The following is a 20,650-nucleotide window of genomic DNA, read 5'->3' as shown; positions in this document are numbered from 1 at the left end:
CCCTAGCCTAGTGAGAAGGGTAGCATAGCCTTAAGCAAATCCAAGTTAGCCAAACCAGGCAGACCAGGTCATAAAATAACTGTAAGGCTGATTCGCGCACGCCAGTCCCAGAGATCCTGTAGGAGGTCTTTGCAGTTTAGTACAATCAATTCAAAAGATCTCGATTAGGTAAACAACTCCGCAGAGTCGGTAGATATCCCATGATTATTGCCTATAGAAGGGGAAACCTTATGAACAGCTAGGGGGGATAAATAACACAATAAGCACTATTGAAAAGGGATTTTTTGGGGGGATTAGAATTAAATCAATTTTCTTAGACTATTCATTTGCTTCTCTAACTTGAGCGTATGAGTGATTTTGGTAGGTACCATGCTGTCTCGGGGAGGCAGGTGCTAGGAAAGACTTCGGATCAGTGTGGTTGAATCCATCAGAACCGTCCAGTGGATTCTGATCGCACAATCACTATTTAATTTATTTTGTTTTAATTAAAAGTCAATGTTCCAAACCTCGATTTTCACGATTTTATACTCTATTTCGGTTAATTTTTTGGTACAGATCTAATGATGTAATCGATTTTGAAAAATTCCGTTTAAAAATTTTTCTCCTATTCGTTGACCTGTTAATTTCCTCGAGATACATGTTTAAAAATCCGGGGCGTTACAAACTTTGTCTCCAATAATCCTTTATTTTTCTTACAGAAAGAAAACCACCATCCTAAAGGTTGAAGAAGATAAACTTTTGGGAAAAATTAATTGACTAAAAGGGTTGGTTATATGGACATTTTCTAATGGTATCTCATATAAGATCTTGGTCAAGAGGTATGTTATCTGTTCGAAAATAAATGGGTATCCAATATTTACTAAAATCAGTGTGGAATGTCTAAATTACCCTCTCCCCCACCCCCAAAATAAAAAAGAAACAGAAAAAGAAAAGAAAAAACAAAAACAAAGTGACGAGGTGGGTGGGCCTTGGCGCATTGGAAGTTGTTTAAGACTTTATACGAGATATTGTAGTACTTTTGTTCAACAAGTTCCTGCTTTACAGTTTCATTTAAGAAGTAAAAGAGAGAAGTCACAAAGGTTACTCCTGCCATCCTAGTCTTATTTTAGATGGATTTGCGAATGATGAGGATAGAGTGATGGGTTTGATTACTTGGTTTCAGTTTTTTGAGAAAGGGTCCATTAATATGGAATTTTGCTAGACTTTTCATAGGTAGATATGATTAAACTATCACTATTTATTATGATTGAAAGAAACCCTTAGGCCTCGTTTGGGAACGAGGTGCATCCAATAAAATTGCTTCTCTAAAAGCATTTTCCTTTGAATTACAATTATAAGAATTAACTAACCATTGCGCCATTTAGGGAGAATTTTTAATAGGTGCTTTTGGTCAGCTTCTTTAGACATCTTGATGGCTATATTAAAATAAATTTGGTCTATTTGATCATTCAGTTTATGTCTTAGAGACTTTTTCAAGTGTCTTTTTAGTCATTAAGTAAAAAATAATACGAAAATACTGCAACTTTAAATTGTGTCAGCTTCCCACAAACTATAGGCAGCTTCTCGCTTTGGCACATTTTCAACTTTTGCCTTCGGTATGAAGCGAAAAATCCATTATTGAACTGTAATAAACTACCAGAAGTGGCCTCTAAGAGTGTTCCAAACGCTACCTTACTCTCCCTTTCCTAAAATTGTGTGAAGAAATGCTAACTAAAAAGAGGACGACACCAAAGGCTGGACTAGGACAGGGTGTTATAGTGCATGCTAGAATTTTTCAATGGGTATTTGCTAAAATGCGCTAGAAAGAAGTGACAAGTGACAACCAGCAATAATTGGTTGTTTACTCACTTTTATTGAGCCAATGGCCCAGAGCATGTGATCCAGGTTAAGTTAGCTAGCTTATATGGGGCATGTTAGACTACCAATAAGAGTAATTTATGAAAGGTGGGTGAGACTGAGAGATGTGTGTCGAATTCTTCAAACCCATCTTGTCAACATTTTAATAGAAAAATCATGTTTTAGCTTTCTAGGTGATCAAGGTGTTATGTAAAAAGATTTTTATCTTTTTAAAGCTGTTTGATAGAGAAATCTCTTTCTTTCTCTGAAGTTCTTTCTTAATTGTAACGGTGACCAGCCACAAGAAATCCAGAGCATTTGCTTCAACTGTTCACAAGCAGAATTGAAAAAAAATAAAAAAAAAACCCCAAGTGGGTTGATTGGGTTAGTTTTTTTATTTTCTCTGAAAACTAGGAAAAAAGTTACATATCATTCTTTCCTTCTTTTCTATTTCAGTTCTTGAACTTTTTAATAAACTTTGCAGTCACCCACACCACAAGTGTACAACACCCATGGTTTTGGCATGCTTTCACCATGAAAATATGGGTAACGTCCACACTCACATAGACAGATAAATCAATATTTTTGTGGATTTAATTGATGGGTTCTGTTTCAAAATCTTTTCTTGGAACACCCAATTTACTTTTGACCTCAAATTCCAGCTAAAGAAGCTATGAAGGAAGATTGAATCATGATTTTCTCATATTGGTGTTGTTTAGTTTTGGTTTTGAATCAAAGAATTTGATCTTATCAAATTTTATATGTGATGGGTATTGGTTATTTCTTTAAATTTTCTGAGTTCTAGAGGAAGTATTATCATGGTTTCTGTCACATTTGATTAAGCTGAGTGATCTTTATTGAGGTTTCAAATTTTTATTTAAATTCTAATTTCCACTAATCCAAAACAAATTTCTAAATAATGGATGAGAATGAGGTCTCATCTTCATGTCTGTTAATATCCAAAGATAAAACTGATAATCTATATCCAATGTGCTTCGGTGTTTCGTGTGCATTCGTCGCTCTCAAACTCCTTTCAGGATCTGAAATAGACCATCGACAATGGTCAGAAACACGAGACATAATGCTTCAAGGAAGTGCCCATCTCTTGGGATTGCTTGTGTGGAGAATTCAAAGAGGAGAAACCATAAAGGGGAAATTCGAGCTCCACCAAAAGCTTGAGAAAGCCGAAATGGAGGTTTCAGAGTTGAAGAGAAGGAGAAGTGAAGATGCAAAGGCCAATGAGAAGGTTGTAAGCATCTTCGCGGCGAAGGAACAGAGTTGGTTTAGTGAAAGAAAGAATCTCCGACGGCAAATTGGAGCTCTTCTTAATGAATTACGTATAGTCGAGACAAAGAAGGAAGAAATTATCTTGAATTTGAATGGGAAATTGGAGGAGAATGAGCTTTTGATAAAATCTAGAGATAAGGCCTTGGAGGAAGAAGAGAGGAAGAAGAAAGAAATGGAAGAAAAGCTAAAGAAAGCTGAGGATGTCGCGGAGGAATTACTAGAGGCATCGAAGAAAGAAACTCAATTACATTCATCGGAACTTTGGAAGCATAAAACTGCTTTCATGGAGCTCGTCTCGAACCAACGGCAGCTCGAAGCAGAGATGGGTCGTGCTTTGAAGCAATTCGAAGCTGCCAAGGAAGAACTTGATTCAGTCTATAAGCAAAAGGAGGAGTCGGTCTCGATGGTTCAAAAGTTATCGATGGAAGTCATAAAGATGGGTAAGGACTCTGAACAGAAGGAAAAAATCTTGTCTGCAATGCTGAGGAAATCCAAAATGGATACAGAAGAAAAACAAGTACTATTGAAGGAGGTGAAGATCTTGAAGGTGAGGAGGAAGCAAGCCGAGCTTGAGACGGAGAGATGGAGAACCCTCGGCCAGCCTAAACATGAGAGGCAAACTTCAAGAAGTAATTTGGCTAACCTAGTTGAATCAAAACCGGAGATTGTATTGAGATTTAAAGGGGTGCACCCTATTGAGGAAGGGTCGTCACAGAATCGAAGGAGTAGGTTTAAGCCTACAAGCGATAGGGTGACCCCTAAAACTCGAATTCTCGAGTACTTGGAAGCTGAGCACAAGAAAGAGAGGGACCGTGTTGCACCCCATAGGGCTGTTAATGTTATTTCTGATCGTTCTGATCAATACTCACCTGGAGGAAATGGAGAATCCGGTAAGATTAGATTCTTGATTTAAGTTTTTCATTCTAATGTTTTTTTTTATAAATATTTTTGTGTGCATGAAAATCCTAGATCAAATAATGAAATCGATAAAAATAAAAAGTAGAACACATAAGAACACGAGATTTAAAATTGTTCGGCAGTGCTTACATCCACAGATGAGATGAGAATGATTCACTAATTGAAAAAGAAGTTGCACCTTGGGTTTGTCCCAAAACCTCAATTTCCTGAAACTGTCATTTCCCTGTCGAATCTAACTCTCCTGTAACCCTATATAATTACGTGTATACACCAAAAACCCGAACTAGCAGAACCCTATTGGATTATATGGTGATAATCACCAACTAGATTCAATACATCTATCACTCAAATATTTAATCAACATTGAAGGAGTTGTGAGGTGACACTTCGATGATTATTTCATTGTATACTTCGCTAGATCTAGGGATCTTCATCTGCATGTACAAATTCTATTTGATCTTGTGCACTTAGTGTTCTTAAACTCCATTTAAATAATTAGAAGTATACTCTAATGCTTGAGTTACCATCTTTGTGTTTTATTTGAATCTTTTTGGTTTTATTTTTCTTGCATGTTTTGAAGTGATCAAGTCCAACATTGAGCAGTTGGAAGGTTGGGTTTGTTCCGAGACAGAGAAGAACATTACCATGCTTGAGAAAAGACATCACTTAGAGATAGATGCATTTTCAGAACAATTGAGACTCAAAGATGAAAAGTTAGAAGCTTTTCGCTGGAGATTTCTAAGCATGGAACTAGAATCAAAGCGGCTTCAATCCCACATCGAAGGGCTAAACTTGAATCTCTCACTACTCACAGAGGAAAACATGAAATTGGAAGCATTGTTGTTGAACCAAGCAGAAGAGTTGAAATCCTTAAAAGAAAAAATCATTAGCACGCAATTAATCCCCTCACATTGCCAAAAGGCCAACACGAATTCTCCACCAAAGGATCTGACTATAGATCAAATGCCCATTTGGGCCGATGTCAAGATTATAAAGAGGAAACCAAAAGGGATGGGGAAAGAACCAAATTCCAAATCTCAACAAATGGAGAGTGAGAAAGAAGAAGAAAATCGATTGGAGGATCAGTCAGAAGATGTTGAAGCTAGAGAAAAAGATATCGAAGTGGAGAAAGAGGTCGCCATGGACATGGATCATGTTGGGCAACAATGTGTGGATCAAGAGAAGGTCGAGATAGTCGATAAGTTAGCATCAGAGGGGCAATGTTTGATTAAGAAAGATACTTCAACGTCGAAAATGGATCTTCATGCTTTAGGAGTTTCTTACAACATCAAGAGGTTGAAGCAACAGCTTCTCTTGCTTGAGAAGTTGGCAGGAATGAAAAAAAGTTGTGAAGATAGAGGGAATGAGGATGATGGGATGCCTGGAATAAAGGGTTTAGTTGTATTAATGCCCTTGCTCAACAAACAGGTCAGTAGGTATCATTCCCTCCAAGAGAAGATCGACGATCTATGTCGACGGGTGGTAAGTACTTAGCTAATCGAAGTTCAGGTTATTTAGTCTTTCTTTTCTTAACCCAAAGGTCCATGTTAAAGGCACCCCAATTCTTAGTAAGGGCACCCTTTTAACTTAACTTATTTCTATGATTTGAGCACCCCATTTATTTTTATATGTCAACATAGGCAAAAAAATATTTTGGAGGCATGTTGACATAGATGGGGTGCTCTAATCATGGTAAAACTTAAGTTTTCAAAATTTCATGGATGGCCTTATTAATTCGGTGGGTGCCCTTAAATGCAGCCTAACCAAAATGTAAAAGAATTTTTTTTTTTGTTGCCATTTTCAGCATGAGAATGATGTACATGAAAGCGGCATAGAATCAAGAACAAGAAGGACAAAAGAGGAGACTAAAATACTAGAGAAATTCCTTCAAGAAACGTTTCAACTACAAAGATATATGGTTGCGACAGGGCAGAGATTGATTGAGATACAGTCCAGGATTGCTTCTGGATTCGTTAGGGGTGCTGAAGAGGTTAAAAAGTCTGCGAGCTTTGATATGAGGCGGTTTACCGACAGTGTGAGAACTCTCTTCAAGGATGTACAAAAGGGTCTAGAAGTTCGTATTGCTAGGATTATAGGAGACCTTGAAGGAACCTTGGCCTGTGATGGGATTATATATTTGAAGAACTAGTGTTCGATCATCAACTAAGATTAAGGTGAATTTAAAGAAGAGTTATAAATTAATCATGGTGCGTACGGCTTTGAATTACATTGTGACAGTTATGTTTCTGCAAATTTCACCAGTTGAGTTTGTATAGAAGGGTATAGTTTCCATTGTTCAAGTAATAGGACATGCAATGATTTATGTTTCATGCTGGGTTTTCTTCATCTTATATGTTGTAGATAAGAAAGAATGTGTTGATCAAAGTCTCAATGATCTAAGCGCCATAAACATAAATAATGGATCCCAAATAGGGCCATTTCCAGTCCAATTGATGGAGGTTCTGGGATCCAGTTAATAATATCAGTTCAGTTTTGTATCAACAATACTTTGATATTGTATGGATATATTTTCTATATTGTGATTGTCAAATTGTATTTGTAGGATAATCGGTGCGAGAAATTACAATAACAGTTCAATAATATTAAAATTCAGAATATTGCAACTGGAATCAAGTAAGGAAGCAATTGATAGTAGATATATCATTACAAGAAATCTCAGCTATTGAGACGGACCTATTGCGGCAGATCAATTTATGCACAGCTATGTCTTATTTTCTTTTAAAGAGTCAGAAATCAACTCTAGGTCTCTCCTTTCAAATTGGGGCTCCTCTCAACTCCACTCGATTTAGGAAATCAAATTTAAAAGATTGTTTCTTCTTTAGCTTCTAAGATTGAATATGAAGGATATATATAAGGGGAATGTTAACGTCCAATACTTCATGGGGATGTTAGCATTGTCCAACACTTTTTCTTTTCCAACAATATTCCTTCTCATTTTGTCTCACTACAACAAAAAAATGAAAATTAGGAACGGTTTATAACTGTTCCTAAGAAAGTCTGAATGGTCAACCTTTCCAAATCTGCATTTATAAAACAGAACACATTAGCACAAAAAAATAATTTAGACATCAATTTAAAATCTGATGTCTATAGGACTGATGTCCTTAGTCTGAGACTTTAGGCATCGGTTACAAACCGATATCTAAAATGGTCATAAATCGATATCTAAACTTTAAAAAAAAAAAAATTAATTTTTTTTCTACGCACCTATTACCCACGGTCAAAATAGACCCAAATAGAGAACATCGAGGTTCTCTATCACATTCATTTGTTCACAAAAAGAGTTACAATGAGTCATAATTTACAAAATTACCAAATACTTCATCAAAATTACAAAATGTCGCATAATACTACAAACAAACATGTCACTCGTAGAACTTGCATGCCTCTTTTAGTGTACTAAGAGTGTATGCTGTCCCATCCTTATCTCTAGCACGACCTATTCTACCAATACGATGAACATGCATATCCATATCTTTAGCAACATCAAAATTCACAACTGACTTGATTGACTTAATGTCAAGCCCACAAGCAGCGACATCAGTTGCAATAAGCACATCGTACGTCCCAGATTTGAATTTCTGCAAAATTTCCATTCGACATCAGTTGCAACAAGCAAGTGGTACATCCTAGATTTAAATTGCCAGATTTAGAATTGTGGACCGTCAATTTTTTACCATTAATTTGTAAACCACTTTTGATGGGGTTAGAAGTTTCAGATTAAGCTGATTTTTTGCAAGGATAATCTCCTCATCTTAGAGAACACCCTCACAAAAAAAAAAAAAAAAAAATCAGCCCATTCCAGAACTTTTAAGTCATAAAGTACAAATTTTGGCTCCATAATGTTGGCTGCCTATATATATCTATATATATATATATACAGTTTTGTAGGTTGTGTCTTGGACAAACATTTGATATATATATATTCACACAGTTTTGTAGGTTGTGTCTTGGACAAACATTTGAAAGTTCACATTCACCTGATTCATAGCAACATATGCATAAACCTTATGAATAAATACTCTACGACCAACAACATGTTCTGGGACTTCTTCAAATGATACCTTCATAAAAACCAAGGACTATAACTCAGCAACAATGAAACAGCTAGTATTGAAGTTGAAGAATGCGTGCTTCAGGACTGGAGGTATATATTAGGCCAAATGTATACCTAATCATCGTTTTATTAAAAAAAAATAAAAAATCTAGAGCACAAAGAACAAAAATGTCGGGTGCTTAGGATCATCAGGTCATGTTTACTTTTGGCATTAGAGATCCTTAAGTGAGAACATTATAAAATGATGGGGCCAACCACCTTCATTGATACATATGGGATAGTGGAAAATAGGCTTCTTCCAATCCTTTAAACCAAGCACAAATAGTCCTTAATAATATGAGATGTTAAGACGGTTGGAATGTTCTAGAGGAATTTTTATTAAATTAAAGGGAACAAACCTTGAAGAATATGGTATTAGCTGCAAAATAAAACTAAAAAATACCATGTCAAAGTATTAGTCATAAAATAGCATGGTTATCTGTTTGCTAAATAAAAAGGTGTCCGATAGATTTTGTTAGTGATCTGCATTTACCATGGATGTAGGCATGGCGATGGAACTTGCAACTTGGCACTTCTCCTTAACTATAGGACATCCACTATGAACAAGGACTCCTCTAAAAGAAAGACAATTAAATGGATAACCACATTGGCATACCAACACCACAACCCTCTAGTTCTCATAACAAATGGATAAGCACCAAGTACTCTTATTTCCTTAGATGTTGCTTGTTTTCCTAATATACTCAAAGTATCAGGCGCATGAACAGATATAATAGACCCATCAAACATATCTTGTGAACCATCTATGCCTGATACAATGCAACCTGCAAAAAAAATAAAAATTATATATATATATATATATTTTCAGTTTGAAATCCAAATACATCAAATGTCAATTTATTCAGGTATTTTAATATGAAATACAATCTTCATTTTCAAGGGCTTACCAAATCATAGTTCCATAAAACTTATGTTTACTATAGTCTACTAAATCTTCAAGACATGCCGAATCACTTTCATGTATAAGTACGTGTGTGTATTTCAACCCTTCCTGTTAAGATGGAAAAAAAACTACTTAATTACCTCCATTATATGTTGAAACAGACTGTACTGCAAAACCAGTTCTTATTCGACAAGCCCTCATTTCCAGCTCTTTCTTGACTTGTTTGTTTTGTTGACTTAAGTTGAGTTATCACTCCACTCAATGTTGTAAAATGCAAAGATATATAAAAATGTACCTTATTGACATAACTATGTGAATGCAATCGTATTGCAAGCCGCTGAGGATGGCCAAAATGCTGTAAGAATTAAGTTTAGAAACAAAAAAAAATCATTTTGAAATTCTTAGAGGAAATAATATCTCATGCCTAACTAATGAGAATAAGATTTGAGAACTGCAAAGTAGTGAAGCCTAGTCATTACTACTCAATGCTAATTTGGCAAAATGATAGATATCATCTTGATGTAGCATGATTAGGTTTTTATTGGGGGCATAGATCCACAATATTGAAGTAAAATGTCTTATAATTATGTGACTTAGACATAGATACATAAGTACATGTCAAAGATAGAATCAAAAGAATGACAACAAGCCCACATACCCATGATAGAATTCAATATACCCCCAAAGAGGGGTTTTGATCTTGGGTCTGTGGTATTGCACCACAGAGACATTACCACCTCACTGAGGTGGCACATTCAAACATCATAAAAACTCCACTTGATTGGGGATAATTTTAACTCTCATTTTATATTTGATGCTCCCAAATGTCTTCAAGATGCACACCAGATTACTATTTTTGACAGATATAACAAAACCATGATTACCAGATTATTAAAAGTAACAGTAGATCCCTATACAGAACTAGAACTATGATGGAGTTTGTGTTCTAGCTGGTTGAGTCCCCACTAATGATCAGTGATAAGCTTTGTCTCTTTTTGATCTCATTATATATAACACTAACAGTAAAACATAAAGCCTTGTTGCAGTTTGATACTACTGTATTTAGTCGACTCTTGAGGGAGGCAAATCAGACCTCAAAGACCCATCAGACCACCATCTCTGTTTTTCAAGATGCACACCAAATTAATTTTGAAATTTACAGTAGACCAATAATAGAATTCATTGTTGAGATGCACCAAATTTATAGGTATCAGTTATACGACTTAGATTAAAACAAATTTCATGCCACCGAATGGACACAATAGCTACCAATCTTGTATTATCACAAAACATAAACGTAATGGGTAGATATCAACAAGGAATGTGTATGCCCTTCTAGATGTTGGACTCCATATTAAAAAAAAAAAGACACATAAGATACAACAACAATCATGATTAAGTTGCAATCGATTCTAGGAATTAATCCAGCCTTACTGTATTTTGGACTAACATACCCTCTACTAGAATAATAACTCAAAATAAGCTCAATTTACCACATCCAGCAACTAAAAGAAAATCAGAAACATCAAAATAAGGTCAAGAGATCTAAGATTGAATCCAATGTAAATCAGAACTGTGAGATAATCGAACTAATAAAACTATGTTTAATCACATTTAAAAACCTAAGTCTTCAATCCAAATCCCTAATACAATCTATATAAAGAAAAAAGGGATTAGAGAGACTACCTAGCTTGAGAGGTCAATCAAGGAAGTCATTGAGCGAGAGAGATGAGATCGAGAGGTTGATCAAGGGAGAGACTGAGTGAGCAACTGAGAGTTCGATCGAGGGAGCGACTGAGCGATAGAGATGAGGTCGAGAGGTCAATCGAGAGAGCGACTGAGAGAGATAGATGAGATCGAGAGATCGATCGAGGGAGAGACTGAGAGAGAGACTGAGATTGAGAGCTTGATCGAAAGAGGGACTGAGAGGTCAATCGAGGGAGACTCTGAGAGAGAGAGATGAGATCGAGAGATCGATCGAGGGAGAGACTGAGAGAGCGACTGAGAGAGAGACTGAGATTGAGAGCTTGATCGAAAGAGGGACTGAGATCGAGAGTGAGACTGAGAGTTAAAATTATCCCCAATCAAGTTGCTGTAAAGTTGCTGATGCTGAATTAAGTTGCTGATGCTGAGAGAAAGTTACTGTTGCTGTTGCTGAAGCAACTTGCTGAATTAAGTATATTGTTTGGTAACATGCTGTCTAATTGTGCTGTTAAGATGTTGACCTGTTTGGTAATCTGCTGTCTGAAAATTGCTGGATGAAATTAAAAATAATATTAAAAATATATATTATTTATCTGATATAAGTAATAATATGTTAATCATAAATATAAACATAGAATTTAATATTAAAAAATAAAAATAAAAATTCAATTTCATTTTTTCTGTACTAACATATTTAATGTCTATCAAATAAATAATAAATAATTAGTAGTCTTACACGTGCTTTGATAATGTCCATTAAACAAACAATTGAGATGGGTGCATAGTCTTAAGGATTTTCAGAAAATTGTAGATTTAAACTAATTCCTAAAAACTAAGAACTCATTTTTGAACTATTGGAGAAGATGACAATGGTGTTGAGAAAGATTTGAGGTTTCCAATTCAAGTCGATTGAACTCTTATACAACAAAAATTTCTCTATCATCAAAGCAAAAGGCCAATCAAGCCATTACATCTACCCATTTGATCTTCAACCTTCCCCTAGATTAGATCGATCTGTTTTTGTTCTTATTTATTCTCCATTGGATCGATCACGTAAACATTTAAAATGATCTAGTTTTTGTGGACCATAGGATTTAACAACAACAATGTATACAAACACCTTATTTGTATAAGATATACACTTAAAAATCTCTTTAACTCATTTCTACAAACTAATTTGATGATCTATAAATCTATCAAACCAAGGGAAGGGCCCACTCTCCCCAACTACCAATTCTCTTTATATGTACTTTGCAGAAACTTGTCACTGTTTAAACCTTTATCTTCCTCATCACCACCAACCCTTTTTTACAAATACCACCACAATGAAGATTCCTGAATCTGAAGATCAAGTAGTTCTCCATCAACCTCTCCTATAACCAATTAATTACCACCATCACCTCAGCCATACGTTGATGCTCAACATCAGCACCACCACCATATAGAACCTTCTCCTCAACATAATGAGCTCAATCAACTTGAATTCATACTAACAAACACATAGATAACAAGCTTCGAAAGTTGCTTACCTCTTTTACTTCTATAATCTCTGAAATTTTTTGATTGAGCTCTTGGAGAAGATGACAATGGACTGCTTAAAACATGAAAATTGAAAAAAAAAAAAATTGCTTACCTGTGTGAGTTGCAGAGATGAATTCTATATTGTCAGATCAGAGAAAGAGAAAGAGAGAGAGAGAGTGATTCTTCACTCTGTTTTTGCAGAACGGGTTGATTTTGTGGAGCCTCGGTGAAGTGATGGTAGTCGATAGAATCGGCTAATTTTGACGAAAGAGTCGGCAATTAAAAAGAGGTCCAATCCATTCCAAACACTGAAATTTCAAAATACCGAGTGTATTCGGATGAATTTAGCCGGCCCACGGCTCTTCCAAACAGAGCATATGAGAGAGAGACATACTCCTTTTTTTTTGTAAGTGATAGAGACAGACTTTCGTTCCAACGAAAGAGACGAATAGTGGATCGTATAAAATAAGAATAAAGCGGTTTAATATCGTTTTTTAATAAAAATGGCTTAATGCCTTTTTAAACTTATGTTCCAATTTTATAATTTTTTGTAGTGTCTTTTAGTGAAAAAGAGAAGGGTATGTTAGTCTTTTACACAATAATTGCTTGTTTACATAATAAATGCTATGAGCATTAAGTATTTTAAATTAAAAGTCTTTGTTGTAGTAATGCTTTGGTAATCAATGTCAATATAATAAATTCATTTATTAATGACATAAAAATATACTTATTGTATAAAAGACTAACATACCCTTATCTTTTTCACTAAAAGACAAAACAAATAGGGGTATTATTGAAAAAAAAGGTGTTGGACAATGCTAACGTCCCCATGAGGTCTTGGACGTTAGCATTCCCCTATATATATAACTTCTCTCACTCCTCATTTTTTAGTTAATCTCTCTCCATCTCTCACCCCTCCTATAAATCATCTTTGCAAGAGAAGGAGCAATTGAAGGAAAGCCTCAAAGCGAAGTGAGTGCCACAGAATGATAAATAGATAAGAGGTTAGAAATTTGTAATTCTAATTAGATTAGAAATTTATTATGGATTTTATTTTATTTATTTGATATAATTAGATTGTTTGTTTTTGAATTATATTTTAACTTGATCCAATTAAAGTTTAGTTATATTGTGTTTCAATTAAATTTTAATTTGATATGATTAAAGTTTTCTTGTTTTTGGATTAAATTTTGGTTTTAATTACAGTTTGTGTACATATTATGGGCAACCTCATGAATTGGATGAGTTTTTAAAATGGAAATTAGAGTTTGTGTTGGAGGAGAAGGTTGAGGAGATAAAGGATTATTTGGGTGTATGCGAAGCTTGTTCTGAGTTCTATCGATCACAAAACATTCTGGAGTTGATATTTTTATAGGATTTATAAGCTTAAGCAAGTAGATGATGCAAGAATTAATCTTGTTAAGAGAGATTTCATGGGAAGACGAAGACTTGAGTTGGGATGTGGATGATGATGAGAACAACGTGTCCAAATCGAGGGGTGATTCCTATTAAATTGAAGAGTTGGGAAAGAAAGAAACTCGAGAATATGTGGATGATAATGAGGATGTGAGATTTAACCTATTCTAAATCTTTTCCACAAAACTTTAATTCCATAATATTTCCAAGATAAAGAATCACACACACACACACACACACACACACATATATATATAGGGAAATGTTCAGCACCCTAAGTTTTACCACACACTTTAACAAACGTTTTTTGTCCTACATGGGTTAGAAGTTTTGGAATGGGCTGATTTTTTGTGAGGATGATCTCTATGATTAGAAGATCATCCTCCCCAAAAATCAGCCAATTCCGAAATGTTTAGCCCCATGTTTACAAGTTGAAAAATCATGGACCGTCCATTTTTTGTAAATCATTTTTTTATGGGGTTAGAAGTTTTGGAATGAGCTGATTTTTGGTGAGGATGATCTCCTCACCATAGAGATCATCCTCGCCAAAAATCAACTCATTCCGAAACTTCTAACCCATGTAGGACAAAATGCGTTTGTTAAAGTGTGTGGTAAAACTTAGGGTGCTGAACCCATATATATATATATATATATATATATATATATATCAAGAGTCACATCTATTTCAGAATCCTAATCATGCTTCTAAATATCAAAGTTACATGCACTTACCTTGTGCCATAAGAAATCAATGAACTGATCTGCGTAAGGTGTGACTTGCGCCAATCCACGGGCCAATGCTCCAACATATATCGATCCCCAATCATGTGACCTAATGATCCACGTGCTATGATTTTTAGACTCACCTCTAATTCCCTCTCTATGTTGGTTCGGCCTTTAAGACTTTAGTGATTGATTAATTCAAAACTCTCTTGTGCTTTTCAAATTGTTAAAATTGATTAACCATTATGGGGATACCGTTCCACTTAAATAGATGGGAATAGAGGGTATAGAGTTCCTCTTTTAGTAGGATTCTTATCCATCAAGGTTTCCTTCTAAGACTTAAAGGTGTTTTTAATTTCAATTTATATTGGGATAACCCTTTTAATATTGACGTTTATTTAATAATAGAATTCTTGTGCAATTAAAACACTTAAATTGTGTAAGTCAATGGGCCACACGAAAAATAGAATATTACATTATGGCGCCCCCAAATTCTAACATGAATCCTCATGATTCCATATTAAAACCCAAGGCACTAAATACAAACACTCAAGGATGATAAATAAGTAAATAAGCAATATGGTGATATAATATAATATCAATGAAAATTTTAATAAATCTAAAATTTAAAGGTAATAATAACTAAAATGTAAACTAAAACTCAAAAATATATCAAGAAACAAGAGTTTGGCGAAACCTAACACTAACATAAACCCTAAAGGCGGACCTATGTAGGGGCGATTGAGGGCTATAGCCCCTAGAGCTTCAAAACCTTGAGCTCATCTACAAGGGTTTAGGAGTTATCACCATTCAATTAAGGCGTGAATTGACATCATAAAAGAATTTTAAAATATATTTTTTCTTTGGCTTGTAGTGACCCTCATATTCAAATGAATAGGAAAAGGTCTTCCTAGAGTATTTAAGGTAAGGAGGTTCGGTTGAAGGACAAGGAAGGTGTTAGGCACCTTGTAAAATCGCCTCGACCCTTTTTCCACCAAATTGTGGATAGGGGTCCGATTGGTAAATTGGGGGCTTTTAGGGAATAAGGAGTCGCCACCTAGTTTAGGTCTAGGAACCATAAATGATTCCGAAATGGATCGGGTCGGTCCACGGATCAGAGAAATGGGTAAGGGGTCAGATTACAGATTTCGGAAGGTATTAGGCACCGAACTCGCCCGATCGAGATGATCGGTCTCTACTACGATCCAAACTATCCTACGGTCAACGGGTAGAGACTAAAGTCAAGATTATGGTCCAATCATCATCACCATTATTATCAAATTATATCGAATGTGCTAAACGAATCTCAAGGCCAATATTCTCCAAATATTACACAATATCTTGAATTCCGCACAAAAATGGAAATATTTGAAAAAGCCTCACTTCCAACCTATGCTCCAGAATTCACGTGGCCATATTCCGATTGCAAATCCAAATACAAAGATTTTCTACATCGACTAAAATAAGAATTTGCAAAAAAATTTCTAAAATGGAAAACTGGGAATATGAAATTTCTAATTTGGGAATTCATGAAATTTCTAAATTAGAAATTAGAAATTTCCTAAATTAGAAATTAGAAATTTCCTAAATTGAGAGTTCAAAATTAGAAATTTGAAAAAAGGGGTTTTCCAAATTAGAGAATTATCAAAATTGGGTTTCCCAAATTAGCAATTTACAAATATCAATTTTCCAAAAATAGAAAATCATGATTTTAGAAAAATCACCAAATCAATGAAAAACCCATAAATCACCAAAATTAGCAAGTTGTGAATTTTCAAGAATCCATTTTTGCCACGTGAACACAAATCAGCGAGTCGACTCATTGACCACATTTTGAAAAGTAAAATAAGTTTTCATACTCCAATGTCCACTAAAATCAGTGAGTCAACTCACATGTCCATTTGATAGAAAAATTTCTTTTAGGCTTTCAATGCACACATACAAATCAGTGAGTTAACTTGATGTCCAATTTAGTTTAAAAAAAACAACTTTAAATTCCCAATGTACACCAAAAATCAGTGAGTTAACTTGATGCCCATTTCATCAAAAAATCCTATTTTGAAATCCCTATGTACACCAAAAATCAGTAAATTGGCTCACATATCAATTTTATCAAAAAATCGATTTTAGTTTCCTATGAACACATACAAATCAGTGAGTTAACTCAATGTCTGTTTTGTTAATAAATCAATTTTGAAATTCCAATGTACATAGAAATCAGTACTCAATGTCTATTTTATTGAAAAATTTGACTCTAAACTCTCAACGTGCATAGAAATTAGTGAGTTGGCCACATTGCGAGTTAGCGAATCAACTATCCACACATATATAAAAGTCATGATCACGTGGAATTAATTACCAACATGTAACATCTCAAAAACTAATACTCCATGGAATCATTCTCAATTAGATGCAAACTAATCACAAGATCACGTGCAATCCTAAAGTCGTTAAAAATCCAGAATATGCAATACGTATTGAGATTCATATCAAAGTACCAACACCGAGTTGACTCATCATAACAAAACATCGAGTTCACTTATTTATGGAAGTCCAATGTTGAGCCTAAGAGAAAACAACACCTACATTAAAATTCAGCCTCAACACATACTCAAAATTCTTTACCAATCATTTGGTATCGAAAACAAATTTAGAACAGGTACACATCAATTTAAAATTCAACATATAATTGAATTCACCTTGGATTTTTTTAAAAAATAGAATTGGGAATCTATTTAATCCAATTTGATTCGACTTCAATCATTGCAAAATTGATATGAAGCAATTATTATGAAAAGAGACACAAAGAATATTACCTGCTACTAAGTCGTGCCAAAGAACATAAGAAGTAAAAAATCTGAGCAGTAAAAATCCAAACACGACAAACAGATTCTCCTCGATTGCTGCGATTCCTTCAGGAATACTGAGTTGCTTTTGCGAGAAAGTCGAAGACTAATAGGGTGCTAATAGTGAGAGGGGTCTGACATGAGGGTGAGTGTAATTGAAATAAATCTGTGGAGGGAGCTCGGCTGCTGCATTAACGCTTAAAAGAAGATGACTATGGAGGTCTGTAACGAGGTGGGTATTGGCGATGGTAGAATATGAGTGAGAATTAGAGATGGAGTGAATGTAGAGGGCTGGTTTTAATGGTGAAGAGGTGACTATGAAGAAGATGATGCTTTTAATGGTGGAACGTGAGTGAAGGTGGGGCTGTTGTGTGGGTAATGGCGGCTTTTAATGGTGGAACGTGAGTGAAGGTGGGGCTGCTGTGTGGGGCTTGACAAAGTTGCAGCAAGGGCTGCAATGGAATGGTGACTTGGACGTTGCAGCAAAGACTGCAATGGAGTGGGGTTGAGGGATGTTGCTGCTATAGGATGGAGGACATAAAGTGCAAAGAAAGTGGGGGGTGGCTATGGAACAATTAATGGAAAAGAAGATGGACGTTTGAGGCAGATAATGCTCTCCTTTTGTTGTTGTTTTTTCTTTATTTTTCTTTTTCTTTTTCCTTCTTTTGTTCTTTTTGGTTGCTGCTCAAAAGGACGTGAGGGAGAGAAGAGGGGGATGGGGGTGTTGCAGATACTTGAGAATGAGTAGAAGGGAAAGAAAGAGAGCAGAGATCCCCTTCTTATTGTAGACACCCCATTTTTGCACTCGCCTGATTAATCAACTCGTCAACCCGATCGCAATAATTCCCAATGATGGATGTTATTTCCATTGCTTTGTTTCGTTACCAGATGTGTTTTAGAAATCCGGATGAGGTATCTCGAACTGACAAAACCTTAGAAACCACGCTATGCTAGGAAAATACGACCCCAGAAACATAGAAATCATCATCTTGCAAACCAAAAAGAAGCTTCACGATAAAAATTACTAAAAATTGACCAAATTACCAAAATACCCCTAACCTCAAAACAACCTTAGAGCCTACATTACACTTAGGAAAACCCTTTCGAACACATAAAACAACAAATTAAAACTGAATAAATTATTTCCCCAATTTTAACAGAATTCGACAAAATTACGAAAATGCCCCTCATAAAGTTCATGATCATTTCACACAAAAAATTTCATAAATGTCACAAACTAATATTTCCATTGAATTCCTTGTGAAAAATCGATTCTCAAACATCCTAGAACATTAAAAACCAACTTAAAATGTGAAAAGTCCTCTCCGGGGGCAAAACGGTAATTTCACAATTTTCATAATTAAAAATTTTGAAATTAATAAATAAAACATTAAATAATTAAAGTGAAACATTGATGAAATTAATTTAAAAATTTGAATTAAAAAAATCGATCAATCGGGCTTTCAAGTAAAATTGTTGAGGGTTCGTGGGATATTTCTTTAAGGACCCTTTCATTTGGGGGTCCAAAGAATTAAAGAAATAATGGAGGAGGGGTCTCCAAAAATTAAAAATAAATCAAGCAAGACTAAAGTCAAGGTATTAAAGTCAATCAAGTGAGACTAAAGTCAAAATTTAAAGCCAATCAAGCAAGACTGAAGTCAAAGATATTAAACGTCAATCAATTAAGACTAAAGTCAAAATATTAAAAATCAATCAAATAAGACCAAAAGTCAAAATAGAGTTTTAATTAAATAATAACTCTATCTAATAGAGTTTTAACTTAAAAACAATTCTACCTAAAATAATTTTAATTAAAACACAATTCTACCTAAAACAATTTTAACTAAAACACAAACTCTAACTAAAAGAACTCTAATTAAATACTAATTCTATCCAAATCAACCCTTAAAAAATTCTATAAATAGAGGTGCTCACACCCTATTTTCGTATCAAATCATAAACCCTAAGAGAAGTAGGTCTAAAAGCCTCCCTAGCCTCCCATAAACCGTAGTTTTGGAGCCCCAACTCCTTACCTAACATCCCTCCTTCGATTTTAGCCTAAGAAACGCCTAAAAGCCTTTCAAAAGCATCCCAAAATCCACAACAAACTTGAAGAATTCAGATCCAAAAATAAGGAGATACCTTGCCTTGGAGATCTGAAATTAAATCCGGAGACAGAACGAAGCAAGGGAATACGGTACAATGAGCTATTTTTGTCAGATCTGAGGGAACAAAGTCCTTACTATCGGAAATGTATACATTTTATTTATTTATTTTTATCTAGGTTTTAGCAATGTAATTTATTTGGGAAGTTAGTAGAGACCGGCTTTGGCTGGGCGGGGTTGGTGCCTAACACCTTCCAACCCCGTAACATGATCCCCAAATTCAGCTTTTCTGTTCTAGATTAGTTCTTATCTATTTAGAGTCATTGATCGGTTCCTAGACCGTAATAACTAGGTGGCGACTCCCAAATCTCAAGGGTCAAAAGCGGATCCGCGCACCCCGCGGATCGAGGGCGCTTTCACTTATCAAATCGTCCAGCCATTTAAATAGAAACTGAGTTTTTATTTTGATAGATTTTATTTCTATTTCCCTTTTTACATGTTCTCTCACTTTCCTTCTTTTGGGAGAATGAGAGTAGCGATCTCACGCTACTCACCTTATTGGTAGCTCCTTGTTGTCGAGTCATGGTTGGCCAATTTCAGATTTTGTTTCATCGGTTGATTTTGAGTTTTATTGGTTTTTATTTTGAGTTTTAAAATATTTAATTTTATTTTAATTTTTGGTTTGAGTTTTAATTGTTAATCGGCCATTTGATTTTAACTTTAATTTTTAATTTTTAATTTGAATTGTTTAATTTTAATTTTAATTGTGTAATTTTTAATTTGAATTGTATTATTTAATTTGATTGAATTTTTTTTTTTAATTCATTGATTGACTTTAGTTGGGTTTTGCTTTTAATTAGGTGTAGACACCCTATTTTTGCACTCGCCTGATTAATCAACTCGTCAACCCGATCGCAATGATTCCCAATGATGGATGTTATTTTCATTGCTTATTTTGTTACCAGAAATGTTTCAGAAATTCGGATAAGGTATCTCGAACTGACAAAACTGTAGAAACCATGCTACGCTAGGAAAATACGACCACAGAAACATAGAAATCATCATCTCGCAAACAAAAAGAAGCTTCACGATAAAAATCACTAAAAAATGATCAAATTATCAAAATACACCTAACCTTAAAATATCCCTAGAGCCTACGTTACGCTTAGAAAAACTCATTCAAACACATAAAACAATAAATCAAAACCAAATAAATCATTTTGCCAATTTTAACAGAATTTGACAAAATTACAAAAATGTCCCTCATAAAGTT

At 34.8% G+C, this 20,650-nt stretch overlaps 1 protein-coding gene and 1 long non-coding RNA gene across 5 annotated transcripts; one reads left to right on the top strand and one right to left on the bottom strand.

Moving 5' to 3' along the window:
* Positions 1 to 1,948: 1,948 nt before the first annotated feature.
* LOC147380394 (uncharacterized) lies at positions 1,949 to 6,387 on the top strand. Its single transcript, XM_086431762.1, has 3 exons — positions 1,949 to 4,013; positions 4,622 to 5,523; positions 5,846 to 6,387. Exons 1-3 carry the CDS (start codon positions 2,756 to 2,758, stop codon positions 6,188 to 6,190), a joined length of 2,505 nt encoding a protein of 834 aa, XP_086287888.1. The 5' UTR covers positions 1,949 to 2,755; the 3' UTR covers positions 6,191 to 6,387.
* A 912-nt stretch (positions 6,388 to 7,299) lies between these two features.
* Positions 7,300 to 12,709, bottom strand: LOC147380393 (uncharacterized). Of its 4 annotated transcripts, none has more exons than XR_015175356.1 (5): positions 12,400 to 12,709; positions 10,749 to 11,316; positions 9,067 to 9,417; positions 8,652 to 8,943; positions 7,300 to 7,643 (listed from the first exon to the last, which is right to left on the bottom strand). It is a non-coding gene; the product is annotated as an uncharacterized LOC147380393 (long non-coding RNA). The 4 variants fall into 4 exon arrangements; XR_015175358.1 differs by lacking the exon at positions 7,300 to 7,643 and adding an exon at positions 7,653 to 8,126; XR_015175357.1 differs by lacking the exon at positions 7,300 to 7,643 and having other exon boundaries at positions 8,133 to 8,943; positions 9,067 to 9,170; positions 9,358 to 9,417.
* Between the last annotated feature and the right edge of the window lie 7,941 nt (positions 12,710 to 20,650).

Source organism: Akebia trifoliata, unplaced genomic scaffold (genome assembly GCF_017979445.1).
Source record: "Akebia trifoliata isolate Shusen 1 unplaced genomic scaffold, ASM1797944v1 Contig01424_ERROPOS340448, whole genome shotgun sequence".
NCBI lineage: Eukaryota > Viridiplantae > Streptophyta > Magnoliopsida > Ranunculales > Lardizabalaceae > Akebia > Akebia trifoliata.
The sequence above is the reverse complement of the archived record's forward strand: the minus strand, read 5'-3'. Positions and strand labels throughout refer to the sequence as shown.